This window comes from Pristiophorus japonicus, chromosome 21 (genome assembly GCF_044704955.1).
Source record: "Pristiophorus japonicus isolate sPriJap1 chromosome 21, sPriJap1.hap1, whole genome shotgun sequence".
Classification (NCBI taxonomy): Eukaryota; Metazoa; Chordata; class Chondrichthyes; family Pristiophoridae; genus Pristiophorus; species Pristiophorus japonicus.
Window position 1 is genome coordinate 14,865,753 of NC_091997.1, and position 22,209 is coordinate 14,887,961.

At 42.9% G+C, this 22,209-nt stretch overlaps 1 protein-coding gene across 2 annotated transcripts in view; it reads left to right on the forward strand.

Annotated features, from left to right (window-relative positions):
* tut1 (terminal uridylyl transferase 1, U6 snRNA-specific) overlaps nt 1–20,411 on the forward strand; it is a 37,158-nt gene extending 16,747 nt beyond the window's left edge. Inside the window, exons 6-10 of one of the 2 annotated variants that reach the window (XM_070864422.1) lie at nt 1,933–2,171; nt 5,033–5,142; nt 11,844–11,966; nt 16,609–16,701; nt 17,270–20,411. In XM_070864422.1, coding sequence (XP_070720523.1) covers nt 1,933–2,171; nt 5,033–5,142; nt 11,844–11,966; nt 16,609–16,701; nt 17,270–18,351 — 1,647 coding nt within the window. In that variant the 3' untranslated portion in view covers nt 18,352–20,411. The remainder of the gene's footprint in view (nt 1–1,932; nt 2,172–5,032; nt 5,143–11,843; nt 11,967–16,608; nt 16,702–17,269) is intronic. The other variant, XM_070864423.1, reaches the window with a different exon arrangement.
* The last annotated feature ends 1,798 nt before the right edge of the window (nt 20,412–22,209 follow it).

Sequence of the window (22,209 nt, forward strand, 5' to 3'; positions counted from 1 at the left end):
TTACAAACATTAAACACTTCAGTTTTACAAATAAAGAGCCATCATCAATAATATATGATAAAAACATCAATAAATCAACCAATAAAACAATCAAAAAAAATTATTAAGAAATAATTTTTAAAAAAAATCAATAAATAAAACATTTTCTACTTACCGACTTCAGCACCGGGAGCCCTCCAACAGCGTGCTGGGATGCCCCGCCCAGTGTGTCTCTGTCAGTGTCTCTATCTCTCTGTCTGTCTGTGTGTGTCTCTCACTCTCTGTCAGTGTCTGTGTTTCTGACAGCGAGGGGAGGGGGAGGATGGGGAGGGGGAGTGGAGGGGAGGAGGGGTGGTGGAGTGGGGAAGAGAGGGTGGGCGGGGAGGGGGTGACAAGTGAGGGAGGGGAGGGGGGTGAGGAGAGGGAGGGAAGGGGGTTGAGAAGGGAGGGTGGGGGGGGGGTGAGAAGGGAGGGGGGGTGAGAAGGCAGGGAGGGGAGGGGGGGTGAGAAAGGAGGGAGGAGAGGGGGGGAAGAGAAGGGAGGGGGGGTGAGAGAGGGGAGGGGGGAAGAGAAGGGAGGGAGGGGGGAAGAGGAGGGAGGGGAGGGGAGGGGAAGAGAGAGAGGGAAAGAGGAGAGAGAGAGAGAGAGAGAGAGAGAGAAAGGAGAGGGAGGCTGAACGGGCCCAAGTCTTCGAGCTTAGACTTACTGGATTGACAGGTAGGTGGCGTCGGGTCGGGAGCGCGGGTCGGGGCGGGAGGGTCAGTCGGGGGGGTGGGTTGGATATCGGTCGGGGGGGGGGGGTGTAGATCGGTCGGGGGGGCGGGGCAGATCGGTCGAGAGCGGAGGTCGGTCGGGGAGGGGGGAAGGTCAGGAGCGGGGGAAGCGGAGGTCGGGTCGGGGGTGGTGGGGGGGAGCGGGAGTCAAGTTGGGTCGGGTCTGGTCCGGAGGAAGCAGGAGCTGGGCGTGGGAGGAGCCTTATGCACGCAGGAGAATCTGGAAGTTTCTTTCAGGCGCACTTTGTGGCGCGAAAAACGGGCGTCCAGGTCGGGGCTGCGCTGTTCTAGGCGCGGCCCGAAACTTGGGCCCTAAAAGTGAGTTCTCAGGTGACTGAGGAGTCCAATGTGGGACCTACAGTCTCTGTCACAGGTGGTGCAGACAGTAGTTGAAGGAAAGGGTGGTCTGGGAGCCTGGGTTGACGCACGCTCCTTCCGCTGTCCACGTTTGGTTTCTCCTTGTTCTCGGCGATGGGATTTGAGGTGCTCAGCGCCCTCCCGGATGCTCTCCCTCCACTTTGGACGGTAGTAGGCCAGGGATTTCCAGGAATCGGTGGAGATGTTGCACATTGTCAAGGAGGCTTTAAGGGTGTCCTTGAAGCGTTTCCTCTGCCCACCTCGGAGCTCCGGCAAGAGCGCTTGCTTTGGGAGTTTTGTGTCAGGCATGCAGACGATGTGGCCTGCCCAATGCAGCTGATTGAGCGTGGTCAACTCTTCGATGCTGGGGATGTTGACCTGAGCGAGAACACTGACGTTGGTGCGTCTGTCCTCCCAGTGGATTTGCAGGATCTTACGGAGGCAGCGCAGATGGTACTTCTCCGGCGCTTTGAGGTGTCTGCTGTATATAGTCCATGTTTCTGAGCCATATGGAGGGCGGGTATCACTACTGTCCTGTAGACCATGAGCTTGGCGCCCGATTTGAGGTCCTGGTCTTCAAACACTCTCTTCCTCAGGTGACCAAAAGCTGCGCTGGCGCACTGAAGGCGGTGTTGGACCTTGCTGACAGTATGCTCCCGAGGTATGGAAAATGGTCCACGTTGTCCAAGGCCCAAGTTGTAGTAAATGCACACTAAATCCCACCCATGAAGATTTATACAAATTGAAGGGCTAAGAGACAAAAGATAAGAGTTAAGAACAGTAATAACAACGGATCCGAATAACATGCTTTATACTTTTACAGGAGGTTATAGGAATGAAACAAGATGCTCAGTCTGAAACTCAATCTGAGGACTCGACCTTGTCTGACATAGACCTAGAAACTTCAACATCAGCTGAGGTGCTTGAACTTGTAGCGACTGTGTTGCAGAAGTGTGTTCCAGGTGTTCACAAAGTTCAAGCTGTCACCACTGCCAGGCTACCTGTGGTGAAATTTATCCATAAAGAATCAGGCTTGCAAGGAGACATCTCTATCAATAATAGGTACTGTTACACCAAACTAAAATAGAGTTTTATATTTATAAATTGTGTATAATCAGGACTATCCTGGAGAGCAAAGCTAGCTTTTTATCCCTCCACTACCAACAAATTTCCGGAAACCTCTCTTTTATGTCCCCTCCACCCTCGCCTTCAACAAGTGCGAGGCACTCGTGGACATCTTTGCCACTAAGATTGAGACTATTTATTCAGCTGGCTTTTCTGTTTCCCCAGCACCTTTGTCCTGAATCCACGTCTCTATCTCTAGTCTCTCTTCCATCTCCATGATACCTTCTCTGAGTTCATCTTGTCCATGAGCGCCAACTCTTGCTTCCTTGAGTCCATTGCCACGAAACTGCTGACCTTCCTCACTGGCCTTCATTCTAGCTAACATTGTAAATGGTTCCTTCCAACTACTATCCTGCTTACCTTGCAAACTACCATCCCGTCTCTGACCTCCCATTTCTCTCCGAAGTCCTTTTTGTTGCCCCCACTCCCTCTCCAAATTCGTGCCCATTTGAATTGGCACTTATCAAAGTTGCAAATGACATCCTCTGTGACTCTGATCGTGGTGCATTACTTCTCCTGACTCCTCTGCAGCCTTTGACATGGGGGAAATCACACCATTTTCCATTACAGGCCTAGCCGAATTTAACAGCAGGGCCTGATTAGAATTTCAGGTAGGCCTGCGGCACTAGGCTGCAGCGAGAAGGGAGGGAAGGATCAGGTAGGGGCTGGGGGCTGGAGGAAGATTGTGGGAGAGGTGAGGAGAGAAGAATGGGGTCGGTCGGAGCATTGGGAGGAAAGAGCGGATCGGGGCTGGACTCAGAAGCATCAGTGGGAAGGGAAGAATGGATCGGGCCGGACTCTGGAGCATCAGGGGAGGGAAGAACAGCGGGGCCAGTGCATTGGGAGGGAGGGTGAAAATATCGGAGCCGTGGGAGAGAATATCGGGGCCGGACTCGGAGCATCGAGTGGGGGTGGGGGGAAAGGAGAGAAGATCGGGTCGTACTCCAGAGCATCGGGGGAGGAGGGAGAGAAGAGCGGGCCAGAGCATGGGGATGGGGGTGTGAGGAGCGGGGCTAGCCTGAGGATTGTTGATGGGGTGGAGGAGGGGGAAGTCCGGGATGGTTCTTGGAGGCCACACGGGGGTGTCTCTGATCGCAGGGGTGGGTTAAGCAGGGACGCTGGATCCAGGAGGTAAGTGTAACGATACTTAACTCCTGCATCCAGCAGTCCTCGCTTTACTTTAGCTGGCGGGTTTCATGAGGCCTACAAACCCAACCACCTACAGTTACATTTAAAATGCTGGTTAAACCTGAGGCATGCCAGCCTCATAATTATATTTAAATGAGTGACCTGCCTCCTGGGAGCGGGTTGACTGCCCGCCTCCCATCCCACCTCCTGTTAAAACTGGAAGTGTGCGAGTTGTAGTCGGGATTCAGTTTTTTAATGTTATAACTTCCCACTCAACCCCAACCCACCCATTTTTTGGTGTTAAAATTTCTCCCATTTCTTTATTTCCTCCTTTGGCTTGGTGTCCTCTGTGAAGCACCTTGTGTTCATTTTTTCATTAAAGGGCAGCAGTGTGGTTATTTGGCTTCAGTGTTCCTGAGTACTCTTGTCCAGTCCTCTATCTTTCACAAACATGCACATCATAACGTACAAGTTAGATGTAACTTGATAGAATGTTACTTGTGTTCTCAGTATATATCTCCAAGATGGGCCTCTCTATAAACCAATGATCTTCAATTTTAGTTATCTGTATAGTTACAGTTATCTTTGCATTTACCATGCACAACAAACGAAAACAGATATTTTTGATGGCTTGCTTGAAATTATTGCTTCAAGAATAATAGAATGATCTACTTACAATCTATATTAACGTCTTGGAAGAAGGGACCGAGTGTAACGTAGCCAAGTTTGCTGACGATACAAAGATGGGAGGAAAAGCAATGTGTGAGGAGGACACACAAAATCTGCAAAAGGATATAGACAGGCTAAGTGAGTGGGCAACAATTGACAGATGGAGTATAATGTTGGAAAGTGTGAGGTCATGCACTTTGGCAGAAAAAATCCAAAGAGCAAGTTATTATTTAAATGGAGAAAGATTGCAAAGTGCTGCAGTACAGCGGGACCTGGGGGTACTTGTGCATGAAACATGAAAGGATATAGTATGCAGGTACAGCAAGTGATCAGGAAGGCCAATGGGATCGTGGCCTTTATTGCAAAGGGGATGGAGTATAAAAGCAGGGACATCTTGCTACAGTTATACAGGGTATTGGTGAGGCCACACCTGGAATACTGCGTGCAGTTTTGGTTTCCATATTTACAAAAGGATATACTTGCTTTGGAGGCAGTTCAGAGAAGATTCACTAGGTTGATTCCGGGGATGAGGGCTTGATTTATGAAGAAAGGTTGAGGAGGTTGTGCCTCTACTCATTGGAATTCAGAAGATTGAGAGGTGATCTTATCGAAACGTATAAGATTATGAGGGGGCTTGGCAAGGTGGATGCAGAGAGAATGTTTCCACTGATTGGGGAGACTAAAATTAGGGGGTATAATCTTAGAATAAGGAGCTGCCCATTTAAAACTGAGATGAGGAAAAATTTCTTTTGTCATAGGGTTGTGGATCTGGAATTCGCTGCCTCAGAGAGCTATGGAAGCTGGGACATTGAATAAATTTAAGACAGAGATAGACAGTTTCTTAACGGATAAGGGGTTATGGAGAGCGGGCAGAAAAGTGGATCTGAATCCATGATGGGATCAGCCAAGATCGTATTAAATGGTGGAGCAGGCTCGAGGGGCCGTATGGCCTACTCCGGTTCCTATTTCTTATTTTCTTATGTTCTTATCTGTTTATATAGGTTGGCTGTACGCAACACAATGTTTCTTCAATTATGTGCTTTATTGGATCAAAGAGTGAGGCCTCTGGTTTATGCTGTTCGCTACTGGGCAAAACAAAAACAACTAGCTGGTAAGAAAAGCTCCCATAGCTGCAGTTCAGTGTATATAGTCTTGAAGACTAGATGTATGGAGTACGCACCTAACCAGAGTGAATTAATTGAGGATAAAGACTTCAGACTGAATGAGAAGTTTAACCTAATTGAAAGACCATCTAAAGTTACTATCCACGTAACTGCTTGGGTACAGCATATTTAGCAATATTAAAATGTGATTGGGCAATTTTTTCCCCCCAAATTGAAACAATCAAGCCTCTTTGTTTTTTTAGTCTGACAGTTGTTTATTTCAAAGTGATTTTGATTAATAAAATCATATCTCATTTGCTTTACCCCAAAGTTATATATTTTAGTAAATATTTTATAATAACTTGTTAGCAAAATTAAAGTCCATGGGATTAAAGGGATAGAGGCAGCTTGGATACAAAATGGGCTAAGGGACAGTAAGCAGGGAGCAGTAATAAATGTTTGTTTTTCATATTGGAGGGAAGTATACAGTGGTGTTCCCCAGGTGTCAGTATTGGAATTACTGCTCTTTTTGATATATATTAATAACCTGGACTTGGGTATACAGGGCATAATTTCAAAGTTTGCAGATGATACGTAACTCGTAAATGTAGTAAACAATGAGGGTTGTAACAGACGTTAGGAGGACACAGACACAGTAAAATGGGCAGACACATGGCAGGTTAAATTTAATGCAGAGAAGTGTGAAGGGATACATTTTTGTAGCAAGAATGAGGAGAGGCAATATGAACTAAATAGCACAATTATAAAGAATGTGCAGAAACAGAAACCTGGTGGCATATGAAGGCAGGACAAGTTGAAAAAAGCATACAAGCTTCTTGACTTTGTAAATAGAGGACTCGAGTACAGAGGCAAGGAAGTTATGCAAAAACGGTATAAAATACTGGTTAGGCCTCAGCTGGAATATTGTGTCCAATTCTGGGCACCCCACTTTAGAAAGGATGTCAAGGTCTTGGAGAGGGAGCAGAAGAGATTTACTAGAATGGTACCAGGGATGAGGGACTTCAGTTATGTGGAGAGACTATATAAGCTGTGGTTGTTCTCCATAGAGCAGAGAAGATTAAGAGGAGATTTGATAGAGGTGTTCATAATCATGATAGAGTAAATGTGGAGAAACTGTTTCCAATGGCAGAAGGGTCAGTATCCAGGGGACACAGATTTAAGGTAATTGGCAAACGAACCAGAGGCGATAAGAGGAAACATTTTTTTACACAGCGAGTTGTTGTGATCTGGAATGCATTGCCTGAAAGGGTGGTGGAAGCAGATTCAATAGCAACAGAGAATTGGATAAATACTTGAACAGAAAAAATGTATAGGACTACGGGGAATGAGCAGCGGGATGGTGGGATTAATTGGATAAGCTCTTTCTAAGAGCCGGCAAAGGCATGATGGGCTGAATGACCTCCTTCTGTGCTGTATCATTCTATGATTCTATCAACTTGCAGAAAATAAAAGGAAGAGAATGTATTACAGGTGTATGGCGAACATCATTATTTGTAAAATACTAGTGACCTAGCTAAAGCTTCTTTAGCATAGAGGAGTTTGCTATAATGCAATCCAAAAGGATGTAAATTGGCATGATTTTCTTCACAATTGCTAATGCTTTTGCTTGTATTATTTCACTGACCTCCATTTGCTGTGCCTATTGTTAGAGATGCCTTTTCAGAAAAGTTTTAAAGCAACGAAGGAAGAATTTATCAGGAGGCATGAATGGTGCAGTGGGATAGTACATTATCCTGCCGCCTTTTGTAACCTGGGTTTTGAATTCAGCTACAAACAATAGAGCATGTCTTATCTGAAATGAGTTTGCAAAGTGTCAACCCACTTCAGGGTCCACAATACAAAATTGCTTATAATTTTACACTACTTTTCCTCTGAATTGTCAGCCTGAGCAAAAGGGACTATAATTATAAATAAGGACAGAAATGGGGGGAAATCACACTGGCGAAATAAGGGGTTGCCCTTCTGAGTTTGTAGTTAAGGCACCATATTAGAATAGAGTAGAGACGGCTTTATTATTTGTGTGACTGTTGCCGTGCCCGACATGGAGTAATCAATGAGCAGCACTCAATTTCACAGCAGTGATATTTCTTGCCTTGAAAGGCATAAACAGTCACCCAACAATGTGAGCATAGATAGTGTTGGGACTACGCCACAGGTCTGTTAGTCTTTATGAAGAGAAGGTTAATTTATCAGAACTAGAAGCTGGGAGATAAGTAAGCTGTTTTTATATGACTGATCAAATGAGGAGGGAATGCTGTACTAACGCTTGCCTTAAAAAGTAGTTAAATGGTTAAAGAGCTGGTGAAAAGTTTTGTTTTAAACGTTTGAAAGAAGTAACAAAATGGTGGCTAGTATACTGCTCAGTCAGTCACTCAGTGAAAAGACACTGGGAAGTCAAAAAGGGTGAAAATAGTCACAAAATGGAAGGGAATGAAAGGGAGAAAAATGGAGCAGACATCAAAAGTTTGAAGATTAACTTCAACTTCAGACCACACACTGCACTGTTCCAAGGAGAAAGACAAAATACTGGAATTGTTAAGGAGGACAAAAACAAATGTAACTTTATGGAATCATAGAATTATACAGCACAGATGGAAGCCATTCAGCCCATTGTGCCTGTGCTGTTTCCTTAAAAGAGCTATTCCCGCTCTTTCCCCAAAGCAGTGCAAATGTTTTCTTTTCAAGTATTTATCCAATTCCTTTTTGAAAGTTTCTATTGAATCCTCTTCCACCACCCTTTGAGGCAGTGCGTTCAGCTAATAACTCGCTACATAAAAAAAAGTTCTCCTGGTCTTCTGCTCTCTGCTGACCAGTCTCTGCTGTGGTCCCAACACCTGCCCCCCCCCCCCCTGCCCCCCCCCCCCCCCCCCCCGTTGTTCCACAGCCCCCCCCCCCACATTGTGCAATATCCTTCCGACATTTGACCAAAAGCAAAACACTGCGGATTCTGAAATTAAAAACAGAAAATCCTGGAAATACTCAGCAGGTCAGACAGCATTGGTGGGAGAGAGAAACAGAGTTAACGTTTCAGGAGTTCTGATGAAAGGACAGTGACCTGAAACGTTGTAACTCTGTTTCTCTCTCCACAGATGCTCTCTGATCTGCTGAGTGTTTCCAGTATTTTCTGTTTTTATTTTATCTTCCCGACACTTGCCGTCTGTGCTCTCGCACGAAGAGTAAGTGCCTGGTTGAGGTATTGGAAGAACTGCATGAATGAAGAGTTGTCCACATTCATTTCTTAGTTTAGATTAAACCTGCTTACTCCACTTGTCCTGATAGTGAAGTGGTAAAATGTACTATATAGTATACAGCAGTGAGCCATGCAAAACTACGAGCTCGAGCTTAATCCTTGGTCTGTGCTGAAAACGGGGAAGCAGCCGGATGCAAAAAGTGAAGTTAGTACAGGATCAGGCTTGGCTGAAATGGCCTTCGTGATTGAATTATACATCAGTGCTTACTGTTCACACGTAGAATCACCTCTTGGAATCCCGGAAGATTGGAAAATCGCAAATGTAATGCCCCTATTTAAAAAAGGAGGCAGACAGAAAGCAGGAAACTATAGACCAGTTAACCTAACATGTGTCGTGGGAAAAATGCTGGAGTCCATTATTAAGAAAGCAGTAGCAGGACATTTGGAAAAGCATTATTCAGTCAAGCAGAGTCAGCATGGTTTTATGAAAGGGAAATCATGTTTGACAAATTTGCTGGAGTTCTTTGCGGATGTAACGAGCAGGGTTGCTAAGAGGCAACCAGTGGATGTGGTGTATTTGAATTTCCAGAAGGCATTCGATAAGGTGCCACATAAAAGGTTACTGCACAAGATAAAAGTTCACTGGGTTGGGGGTAATATATTAGCATGGATTGAGGATTGGCTAACTAACAGAAAACAAACAGTCGGGATAAACATTTTCCGGTTGGCAAACAATAACTAGTGGGGTGCCGCAGGGATCGGTGTTGGGCCTCAACTATTTACAATCTATACTAATGACTTGGATGAAGGGACTGAGTTTTTATGTAGTCAAGTTTGCTGATAATACAAAGATGGATGGGAAAGCAAAGATAATACAAAGATGGGTGGAGGAGGACACACAAAATCTGCAAAGGAATATAGACAGGCTAAGTGAGTGGGCAAAAATTTGGCAGATGGAGTATAATGTGGGAAAATGTGAAATTATCCACTTTGGCAGAAAACATTTAAAAGCAAATTATAATTTAAATGGAGAAAAATTGCAAAGTGCTGCAGTACAGAGGGACCTGGGGTCCTTGTGCATGAAACACAAAAAGTTAGTATGCAGGTACAGCAAGTAATCAGGAAGACAAATGGAATGTTAGCCTTTATTGCAAGGGGGATAGAGTATAAAAGCAGAGAAGTCCTGCAACAACTGTACAAGGTATTGGTGAAGCCACTCCTGGAGTACTGTGTGCAGTTTTGGGCTTCTTATTTAAGGAAGGATATACTTGCTTTGGAGGCTATTCAGAGAAGGTTCACTAGGTTGATTCCGGAGATGAGGGGGTTGACATAAAAACATTAAGAAATAGGAGCAGGAGTAGATCATACGGCCCCTGAAGCCTGCTCCGCCATTCAATGCGATCAGGCTGATCCGATCATGGACTCAGCTCCACTTCCCCGCCCGCTCTCCATAACCCTTTATTCCCTTATTGGTTAAGAAACTGTCTATTTCTGTCTTAAATTTATTCAATGTCCCAACTTCCACAGCTCTCTGAGGCAGCGAATTCCACAGATCCACAATCCTCTGAGAGAAGAAATTTCTCCTCATCTCAGTTTTAAATTGGCGGCCTCTTATTCTAAGTTTATGCCCTCTAGTTCTCGTCTCCCCTATCAGTGGAAACATCCTCTCTGCATCCACCTTGTCAAGCCCCCTCATGATTGTATACGTTTCGATAAGATCACCTCTCATTCTTCTGAATTCCAATGAGTAGAGGCCCAATCCACTCAACCTTTCCTCATAAGTCAACCCCCTAATCCCCGGAATCAACCTAGTGAACCTTCTCTGAACTGCCTCCAAATCAAGTATATCCTTGTGTAAATATGGAAAGATATAACAAAAACTGCACGCAGTATTCCAGGTGTGGCCTCACCAATATCCTGTATAACTGTAGCAAGACTTCCCTGCTTTTATACTCCATCCCCTTTGCAATAAAGGCCAAGATTTCATTGGCCTTCCTGATCACTTGCTGTACCTGCATACTAACCTTTTGTGTTTCATGCACAAGTACCCCCAGGTCCCGCTGTACTGCAGCACTTTGCAATCTTTCTCCATTTAAATAATACTTGCTCTTTGATTTTTTTCTGCCAAAGTGCACAACCTCACACTTTCCAACATTATACTCCATCTGCCAAATTTTTGCCCACTCACTTAGCCTGTCTGTGTCCTTTTGCAGATTTTGTGTGTCCTCCTCATACATTGCTTTTCCTCCCATCTTTGTATCGTCAGCAAACTTGGCTACGTTACACTCGGTCCCTTCCTCCAAGTCGTTAATATCGATTGTAAATAGTTGGGGTCCCAGCACTGATCTCTGCGGCCCTCCACTGATTGAGTAGGTTGGGACTATACTCATTGTTCAGAAGAATGAGAGGTGATCTTATCGAAAGATATAAGATAATGAGAGGCTCGACAAGGTGGATGCAGAGAGGATATTTCTACTCATAGGGGAAACTAAAACTAAGGGGCATTGTCTCAAAATAAGGGGCTGAGATGAGAAGGAATTTCTCTGAGGGTTGTAAATTTGTGGACTTCTCTGCCCCGGAGACCTGTGGAGGCTGGGTCATTGACTATATTTAAGGCAGAGATAGACAGATTTTTGAGCGATAAGGGAATAAAGGGTTATGGGGAGCAGGCAGGGAAGTGGAGTTGAGTCCATGGTCAGATCAGCCATGGCGGAGCAGGCTTGAGGGGTCAAATGGCCAACTCCTGCTCCTATTTCTTGTGTTCTTGTGTCACAGGACTGATGTACCCATTTAGCCATATCTCAGTTGCCTTCAACAGAGGCGGTGTTAAGGGAGAAAATCAGAGGGAAAATTGGAATAGGTAAATGCTCTCGTCAGGACTTTAAGCACATTTTCCATTAAACTCTCCATATACTTAATACTTTTTTAAAATGTTAAACTTTATATAATGTTTTTGAAAATTGTGCACATATTGATATTTGGATATAACTTTGTAACAAAGTTATTTTTTGTTAGTTTTCTTTTATCATTACATAATTATACTGATTCCATTCTGCCCATATATATATATGATGTTTGCACTTAGTGGCTTGCCTGAGAATGTCCAATCAACGTCACAAGTCAGGTAGATACAACTTTCATTACTGGGACTTAAATCAGAAACCACAAGTGCTTTAAAGCTGCAGTACCAGCTTGCTAACTTCAGGTTTAGCTTTAGTCAGTATGTACCAAGGACTGATCGACTAATGACAAATTGACTATAATCAATGAAAGAGAATTGAAGAAGTGGTATTTTGTGTCATCAGAACATTCACCGAGAAATAATCTGCAATTGAATACTGGAAAATTGCAGGTTCAGTTTATATTGTAAAATCTGATTTTTCATTGTTAGTGAATTAATAACATTGCGGCTGCTATTTAACTTTTTAAATCGTGGTTTGACAAAAATGCTTATATCTCTTTGGCTACATATGATTTTATTTTTCACTTTTATCTCAGGAAATCCTTTTGGAGGGGGGCCATTGATGAATAATTATGCAGTGACTCTCTTAGTTGTGTTCTTCCTTCAGAACAGGGCGCCTCCAGTTCTTCCCACTGTAAACCACTTAAAAGAGCTTGCAGGTATGGATATAAAAAAAAACAGAACTTGCACTCAAAACTACTTCTAGTACAGTTAAAAAGACAAATAAAGTTTGCAACAGATCACCAAAAGGTTTTTCAATGGGTTAACCAAATGCATTTCAAAATTTCCTAACTATTGGAAGTTATTTCAGTTGAGTAAAATTCAAGAGAGTGAGTTTCATTTTTTGTTCTTCACTTTACTCAATACTTTCAAGATCCCAGTACCATGTCTTCAAATGCACTTTAAACCTGCACTTTGTAGTTTTGCTGAACTAGTCATTTTTATAAAAGTACAACAGTGCCATTTTCTGGTAGAAATATGGTACTACAAGAACAAAGTTGTGTTTGAGCACTGTCTTTGCTGATCAAGGACAGATTTGAATTCAATCCAGACTGCTGGGCTGAAGTCTTCTCTTTTGGCTGCAAGGTCCTACATGAAATGAGATTGAGCAGTTTCAATCCAGCACAAAATTGCATATTAGACAGTACTAATTGGGCTATCTTATTTCGAATAGTTACAGTTCAAGTGGAAGTGTTACACTGAAGCAGTGGAGGGTGTTCTGAGAATGGGGGTAACGCATATTGTTGGGACAGTGTAGGAGAAGCTTTCCCTAACCTTGAGGGTGCTTGTTACGATCAGCAGGTGCAAACATTCTAACATTCCTTACATAGAAACATAGAAAATAGGTGCAGGAGTAGGCCGTTCGGCCCTTCGAGCCTGCACCACCATTCAATAAGATCATGGCTGATCATTCACCTCAGTACCCCTTTCCTGCTTTCTCTCCATACCTCTTGATCCCTTTAGCCGTAAGGGCCATATCTAACTCCTTCTTGAATATATTCAATGAACCGGCATCAACAACTCTCTGTGGTAGGGAATTCCACAGGTTAACAACTCTCTGAGTGAAGAAGTTTCTCCTCATCTCAGTCCTAAATGGCTTACCCCTTATCCTTAGGCTATGTCCCTGGTTCTGGACTTCCCCAACATCGGGAACATTCTTCCTGCATCTAACCTGTCTAGTCCCGTCAGAATTTTATACGTTTCTATGAGATCCCCTCTCATCCTTCTAAACTCCAGTGAATACAGGCCCAGTCGATCCAGTCTCTCTTCATATGTCAGTCCTGCCATCCCGGGAATCAGTCTGGTGAACCTTCGCTGCAATCCTTCAATAGCAAGACCGTCCTTACCTCGATGAGCACAACATTTAACATCTCCAAAAAAGTTTAAAAACATGAAGCGCAGAAGAGAACTAAATCAAAATGCTGTGAATGCTGGAAATCTGAAATAAAAACAGAAAATGTTGGAAGCACTCAGAAGTTTAGGTAGCATCTGTGGAGAGAGAAACCGAGCTATTTTAGAGTTTGTTCCCTCACTTTGTAGTTCTTAAAATGTGAGGTGGCACTTGTTTAGTGCCATGGGGTGGAAAGACACACATTAGTTTTTCTGCTTTTCAAAGTTGCTGTTCCCTGTTGTGCTGCATGGGAGAGATGCTAACTGGAAACTTGTATGGAAAGCCTCCACTGGACTGCTGTCTTGTACAATCTAACAATAAACTAAGAATGGCATTTGCAATGAGCTGAAAGCAGACTGGCTGCCATAGCTTGCCCTCTTAGCCATAGGACTAGACATGGTTTGAAAGGAGAGATGATGAGTATGTAAAAGACAGTGTTGTCTGCAGAGGAGGAGCATACCCTCCAAGTACTCAATAAAGTATATGGAACATTTTGATGAGGCCGGGATAGCACAATATCAGGAATGGTAGCATAGTGGTTATGTTACTCGACCAGTAATCCAGAGGCCTGGACTAATGAACGTGAGTTCAAATCCCACCATGGCAGCTGGGGAATTTAGATTTAGTTAATTAAATAAATCTGGAATAAAAAGTTAATATCAGTAATGATGATCATGAAACTATCGTTTTGTCATAAAAACCCATTTGGTTCACTAATGTCCTTTAGAGAAAGAAATCCGCCGTCCTTGCCTGGCCTATATGTGACTCCGACCCACAGCAATGTGCTTGACTCTTAACTGACCTCTGAAATGGCCTAGCAAGCCACTCAGTTGTAAAAATCCATTACGAAAACAGTAATAAGAATAAAGCCGGGCGGACCACCCGGCATTGACCTCGGCACCGGCTACGGACACAATGGAACACTTAGCTCAGTTGACCCTGTAAAGTCCTCATCAACAACATCTGGGGACTTGTGCCAAAATTGGGAGAGCTGTCCCACAGACTAGACAAGCAACAGCCTGACATAGTCATACTCATAAAATCATACCTTTCAGCCAATGTTGTGGTTTACAGTTGAGAGGGAGTGGCCCTGGGAGTCCTCAACATTGATTCCGGACCCCATGAAATCTCATGGCTTCAGGTCAAGCATGGGCAAGGAAACCTCTTGCTGATTACTACTGTTTTCACTCATCTGATGAATCAGTACTCCATGTTGAACACCACTTGGAAGAAGCACTGAGAGTAGCAAGGGCATAGAATGTACTCTGGGTGGGGGAACTTCAATGTCCATCACCAAGAGTGGCTCGGTAGCAGCACTGACCGAGCTGGCCGAGTCCTGAAGGACATAGCTACCAGACTGGGCTTGCGACAGGTGATGAGAGAACCAACACGAGGGAAAAACTGAAGTCAATGGGAATCGGGGGGGAAAACTCTCCACTGGCTGGAGTCATACCTAGCACAAAGGAAAATGGTTGTGGTGGATGCAGGTCCGATCATCACAGCCCAGGACATTGCTGCAGGAGTTCTTCAGGACAGTGTCCAAGGCACAGCCATCTTCAGCTGCTTCATCAATTACCTTTCCTCTATCATAAGGTCAGAAGTGGGGATGTTCGCTGACGACTGCACTGTTCAGTGCCGTTCGCAACTCCTCAGATAATGAAGTAGTCCATGCCCGCAGGCAACGAACCTGAACGACATTCAGGCTGATGAGTAACATTCACCCCACCACAAAAGTGCTAGGCAATGACTATTTCCAACAAGTGAGAGTCTAACCACCGCCCTTGACATTCAACGGCATTACCATCGCCAAATCCCCCACCATCAACATCCTGGAGGTCACCATTGACCAGAAACTTAACTGAACCAGCCACGTAAATACTGTGGCAATAAGAGCAGGTCAGAGGCTGAGTATTTTGCGGTGAGTGGTTCACCTCCTGACTCCCAAAGGCTTTCCACGATCTATAAGGCACAAGTCAGTAGTGTGATGGAATACTCTCCACTTGCCTAGATGACTGCAGCTCCAACAACACTCAAGAAGCTCGACACCATCCAGGACAAAGCAGCCCGCTTGATTGGCACCCCATCCACCACCTCAAACATTCACTCCCTCTACCACCGGCGTACCGTGGCTGCATCTACAAGATGCACTGCAGCAACTCGCCAAGGCTTGTTTGTCAGAATCTTCCAAACCCACAACCTCTACCACCTAGAAGGACAAGGGCAGCAGGTGCATGGGAGCACCATTTCCTCCAAGTTCCCCTCCAAGTCACACACCATCCTGACATGGAAGTTTATCGTTGCTGGGTCAAAGTCCTGAAAATCCCTGCCTAACAGCACTGCGTGAGTACCTTCACCACACGGACTACAGCGGTTCAAGAAGGCCACATCTGGAGTATTGTGTACAGTTTTGGTCTCCTAACTTGAGGAAGGACATTCTTGCTATTGAGGGAGTGCAGCGAAGATTCACCAGACTGATTCCCGGGATGGTGGGACTGACCTATCAAGAAAGACTGGATCAACTGGGCTTGTATTCACTGGAGATCAGAAGAATGAGAGGGGACCTCATAGAAACGTTTAAAATTCTGATGGGTTTAGACAGGTTAGATGCAGGAAGATTGTTCCCAATGTTGGGGAAGTCCAGAACCAGGGGTCACAGTCTAAGGATAAGGGGTAAGCCATTTAGGACCGAGATGAGGAGAAACTTCTTCACCCAGAGAGTGGTGAACCTGTGAAATTTTCTACCACAGAAAGTAGTTGAGGCCAATTCACTAAATATATTCAAAAGGGAGTTAGATGAAGTCCTTACTACTCGGGGGATCAAGGGGTATGGCGAGAAAGCAGGAATGGGGTACTGAAGTTTCATGTTCAGCCATGAACTCATTGAATGGCGGTGCAAGCTAGAAGGGCTGAATGGCCTACTCCTGCACCTATTTTCTATGTTTCTATGTTTCTATGTTTCTATGTTTCTATGTTTCTACGTTTCTATGTAGCTCACCATGCCCTCCCCAAGGGCAATTGGGGATGAGCAATAAATGCTGGCCTTGCTGGTGACGCCCACATCCCATGCCACATTTTATAAAACTCACAAAGAAATCTGTTTTATGATTGTATTGCTAAGTTTAGATTCTCTTTGAGGCATTTATGGCTGGTAAATTAAAAATTGTAATTGAACTAAATCAAACAAGAGAATATTTATTCTGACAGGTGTGCATTGGGGAAAGTTAACACTTGGGTTAGTCCCTGAAGCTTCAGTAGATAATTGATCTTGGAGAAATGTATATAGTACCTTGCGACTTGTCATACCTTGTAGGTAATACAAGTTTTAACTAATCATATTTTTTATGTCTATATTTAAATGATGTACAATCTTTAATTGAAGTGGAAATTAACATGAGGATCTTTTTATTAAGGTGAGGAAGACCAATGTGTTATTGATGGCTGGGACTGCACTTTTCCAAGTGACCGCTCTAAAATTGAACCCAGTGCAAATTCAGAAAGATTATGTAAGTATTTAGTTGTTACTGATTTTTATTTTTAATATAAATGCTTAATCATTTTTATTTTGATGCAGTATATTAGTTACATAATTATATGCGTACATAATGAAAAGTGCTGTTTGTTTCTTTTTTAAAACTTTAAAATTAGGGGGCACTGGGTGTTCAGTGAATTAAATACTAACCTTTCAGTTCTGTGACCTGGGTTTAACTCCATTGCAGATTGAAGTTCTGCTCCGCCTGCTGGCTGTCAGGGTCCTGCATGAAATGTGTTTAGGTCATCTTCATCCAGCCCCAGGTCAAAACTGCTAATTTTGAACTAATTACCAATCTTACTCAGAGCAACCATAGAATGATTTATATGGAAAGTGGAGGAAGTTGGAGCAGATTAGAGGGTAACTTCACTCTGCATTTAACTGCTTCACTTGACTTGTGTTTGTTGCTGATAGTGGGTGCCTGAAATGAAAACTAAAATCTTCATCATCTGATAAGGGCAGTTTAAAAAAAAAAGTAAAAATTTTGCACTGAATTTGTGAATTTGACCCTGGATGCCTTAACAATTTATTTGTCATGACAGGTGTGCTTCTCACAGAGTTCTATAAATTTTATGCACAGTTTGACTTTGCTGGAACTGTCATTTCGCTGAGGGATGGTAAAGTTCACCTTGTAACTGCCTTTATTGGTCCTGAATCAGACAAGAAGCTCAGACTTGGGCCAATTAATATTCAGGATCCGTTTGAACTGAGTCACAATGTTTCTGGAAACATTAATGAAAGGACAGGACAAAAGTTTAAGCGGCAATTGGATGAAGCCTCCAAATACTGTCGTAGCCTGCAGTATCAGAGAAAATCCAACAAAGGGAAGATTTGGGGCATAGTCAGGTTGTTTCAACCTCAAAGTAGCACTGACTGTTCCCCTGCATCTTCTCCAGTAGTGGATCATAGTCCAGGCAAAGAATTGAGCCATACTGAGAATATGTTAACTATTCCCTTCAAGCTGTCGTGCCTTTCTGAGCAAACTAGGAAAAGGCTGCATGGTTCTCCAGATTTCAGAGAAGTCTGGTTTGACAAAGTGTGTCACGCTGTTCTATACGTGATGGAGTCTGTCCTTAAATGTAGTTGTTCATGTACTGAGGGAAATCATGTGCAAACCGACAATGTAAAGATCAATAGTTTCAGTGAAACTCAAAGCAAAGAAGAAGAAAAGGACAACTTTGGATTGAAGAGACAGTACCCTGTGGAAGAGATACCAGAAACATCAAGCACCAAAAAAGCAAGGATTGAAGCCCCGCAGTACCAGAGAGAAGTGACATGGCACTGTGCTGTTTGGAACAGAGTATGGGTTGGACGGAGAAAAATGAGACGTCACCTCCATTACCGAACAAATGAATCTGCTGCAGACACTAGCGTGATTATCAGTTCCTTGGAAATTGAAGCAAAAGTTACTGAAGCTATATTGCAGCAGGAAGAGAATGGGGATAAATCCAGCCCGTTAATAATGTTTACACTCAGTGCCTTTCTGGTTGGAGGTAATGAAGACACAAGGACCATGATCAGAGTCACCCCCATTCAACACACTACTTTATTTCTGGAATTCTTTCATTTTCTAGAATCATTTGTTCCTAAGATGACTGAAAAATGCTTTGAGAAATCTGATTAAAACATTAAGGACGTGGCATTGATGTAATTGCATTTGATATGTCTGCATTCTTTAATAGCTACTTTTTCATAAAATGGTAAATTGACTTCTGAAGTATTATTGAAAGCTTTTTTACTCGAATGTACGTATTGCGTTTTTCTTAGCAAAGCATTGAATAAATCTAAATATGTCATATAAATAGTATAACGATTAAACCACGGATCAAAATAAACGCATTGGAAAGCAAAAATGCAGTGGGGTGACCCTGATGCTGAAGCTCATTACACCAACTTTCTGTGGCAAAGAATGATGTGTGGCTTCTTTCCTTTGCACAGTGATCTGAGCTGGGGTTATCCAGGGAGAAATCTAGTAAAGGTGTTTCCTGTAATGGAGAGAAACATCAGAGAGCAAAAGATTTCTACATTGACTTGCTTATTTTATTGACTTGGCAAGTTTGAGCTTAATGGGGATCTCAAGCTTATTCAACAGACATGATTTCAAGATGGAAATTGAATTTTCTCTTCAATTTATGGGCATGTGCTTGTGACACTGCACTCAGGGATTCATAAGGTGAATTTTGCCCTTGCTTTTGGGCACCGTAAATGCTCTTTTCATTCCACTGTAGATTATCTGCTTTTTGTACTGATTTGTTTGCTTTTGTTCTTGTACTGATCTGGCAAAGAAAGCTTTTTTTCTGATTCTTGTACTCTTGCATCAATAAAATGATTCTAGGGTTATATGTCAAAGGTTAAGTTTTTGAATATCACTATAAAAAAATTGGATTTGGGATTTTGCCCATAAGCAGGTATTTGGCTGATATTCACTAGCTGAACATTTGATATTGATGCATAAGTTCAACGATGCAGGTGAAAGCTAATTTTGTAATACAGACTAAACTATTGGGGATAAGGAAGTGATGTGTGGCCTTCCTTCCTCTCTCTTCCTGATTATTTCTCAAACTTGGATTAATTATATCACTCATTCATTCATCGTTGTGAATGTCCTTCATCAAAAACATCAGAGTGTGAGGGTAGTCATTCTTATTAAAAGATGCTGTTAGCGTGGAATGAAAGAAAAAAGAAAGACTTGCATTTATATAGTGCCTTTCACGACCACTGGACGTCTCAAAGCGCTTTACAGCCAATGAAGTACTATCTGGAGTGTAGTCACTGTTGTAATGGGCAATAAGTTGATGATTTTGTGGCTATAATCAAGTTTGAAGGCTCCGATGGCACTTTTCGTGAGTGTGTGTCAGAACAGGGAGGGGGGAACCCTTTCTGATTGGTAGGAGGTGGACTGGACACAGGTGGCCAATATTGGAAGGAGGGGAGGAGAGGAATCTTATGAAGTATCATCACTCCATTATTTTTGAAAATTTTAAACATTGTTGAGGATTACAATTATCCCCATTTTTCGTACTCGACAATTGCACAAATGATTAGGAAAACATTTGGAACAAACTTAATTAACACCTTTTGAAATGTAATGCATGAAACACAAATGGAATTTAATGAAAATCTATAATCATGTGTTTCCTGGAATTCTGCTGTAGTTTTAATTTTGAACTTTCCCATCCTCAGAACTACATTGTGGATCTGATGAATGTTTAATCACTTTACATTTAGCATTCCAGGCTCCATCATATATACATCTTTAAAATGAAATTATCAGTTTTATAATGAACATATACAAATGGATATCCTGTGGCATTGCTCCTGATTGATACGGTGTTTTGTAATGAAAGGTGGTTATACCATCCATCTTGCACTGTAGAGGTGTGCTTAAGGTGGCCTGTGCCTGGATGAAGTTTAATTGCTGTTTGGTAAGTGAAGTTTACAGATCAGAAGGAGGTTGTATATTTCTGGCACCATGTCAGAATAAAATGACAAACATCTCGATCACGTGTTCTTTTGTGTTTTTGATACTTGGAGTGTGACATTTGAAATATAGTGGATGCTCTCAAAATTTTTATACATATGTATGTGTGTGTATTTTTATAGTTTGAATTTGTTAGATTTCTACAAAGTGTGTTTTAAATTGCTTAAATGTTAATTTTGAAAATAAAGTTTTCTGATACTTGATATTTATGATGCTAATATTTTACTTACCTATATTCTCTCCCCAGCCATTGAATGTTGTTAAACAAGGCTGCACTGATCAAAACATTTAGCTTCTGTCTGGCTGTTCACAATATTGACCCAGAATTTGCGGTCGGAATGACTGCGAACGCTCATTCCTCCTTTGAAACTGAACGCAACTTTAAAAAAAAACATTATTTATGATATGTGGCCATCGCTGGCAAGTCCAGCATTTATTGCCCATCCCTAATTGCCCTTGAGAAGGTGGTGGTGAGCCACCTTCTTGAACTGCTGCAGTCCTTGTGGTGAAGGTGCTCTCACAGTGCTGTTGGGTAGGGAGTTCCAGGATTTTGACTCAGCGGCGATGAAGGAACAGCAATATATTTCCAGGTCAGGATGGTGTGTGACTTGGAGGGGAACTTGATGTGGTGGTGTTCTCCTGCGCCTACTGCCCTTGTCCTTCTTGGTGTTAGAGATCATGGGTTTGGGAGGTGCTGCCGAAGAAGCCTAGACGAGTTACTGCAGTGCATCTTGTTGATGGTACATATTGCAGCTAAATTATGGATTAAAATGATTAAATCTTAGAAGATGTCATGTGAACCGTACATAAAACAGACCATTACTGTGCAACTCACAAGAGGATTACAGATGAGGAAGACCAATCTGCACCTCTTAGTTCATCCATCCAGAAATACCCTACATTTTCCTCTCCATTGCAGCATCTAATTGCCTCCAATATATCTAGAAATCAATTTCATGTGTTGGTTACTCTGAAGAAAAACTTCCGTTAGCAGTCTTAAATTTATGTTTTGCTTGTTTGAACCTGTGTTCCCATGACCTTTCAGTAGAGTTTAATATTCTGAATTTGCCTTTTCCATACCCTTATCTGCCTTGTATTCTTATTGTCTCTCAGATGACGCCTTTGCAGGCTGAAAAGCCCAGGTTTCTCCAATCTTGCCTCGTAACTTGAATCTCTGACATTAGGGATCATTGCGGCTCTTCTCTGCACTGCCTCCAGTGTTTGAATTGCTCCCTTGTTTCTTGGTGACTAAAACTCAAGCCGTTGTCTGACTAAAGCACTGCACCATTTAATCCTGGCCTTTTCTAACTTATACTCTACTGATTCAACTATGTAATTTTACATTCTATTGGCTTTGCTAATTGCTGCTTTGCATTGGTTGGACATGTTAAGCATCAAATCTACCAAAACAGTTCTGAAATCTCTTTCAATCTCATCCGTGGCTATTTCAACACCGTTCATGGTGTATGTATGCTGTCCATTAATCCTTATGTGCAGTAATTTAGACCTGCCCGCATTAAATTTATCGGTCATGTTCCTGCCTCGGTGTATATTTTGTCCAACTGTGTTCTGTAATTTCTGAACTGGGTCTTTCAATTTCACTGTCCCTCTTGAGTTTGGTATCATTGGAAAATTGAATGAGGTAAAGATCCGGAAGACTTAATCTAGTTGAGCAATTGTAGTATGCCAACTTTATTATACAGTAAGAGGGAGAAATTGACTAACACCCGACCCCCCCCCCTGCAAATGAGCGTGTGGCGATTAACCTGTGTTGCAGGCAGAACGGTAAATTTGTGCTGCCTGTTGCTTTATGTGATTGCTGCTGTTCATTGGCTGCACTCATCAGGAGGGGGCCCAATATCACGAGTGGCTAACGCTACTTAAATGCAGCCTGCACCTCTTAAAGAGGCGGTGCGCTATGGCTGCAAGAAGTGGTGGCAGTCATTTGAAAACTGAATCTGTGCTGAGATTCCTTGAGCAATGGCTGAACATGCAAGAGAG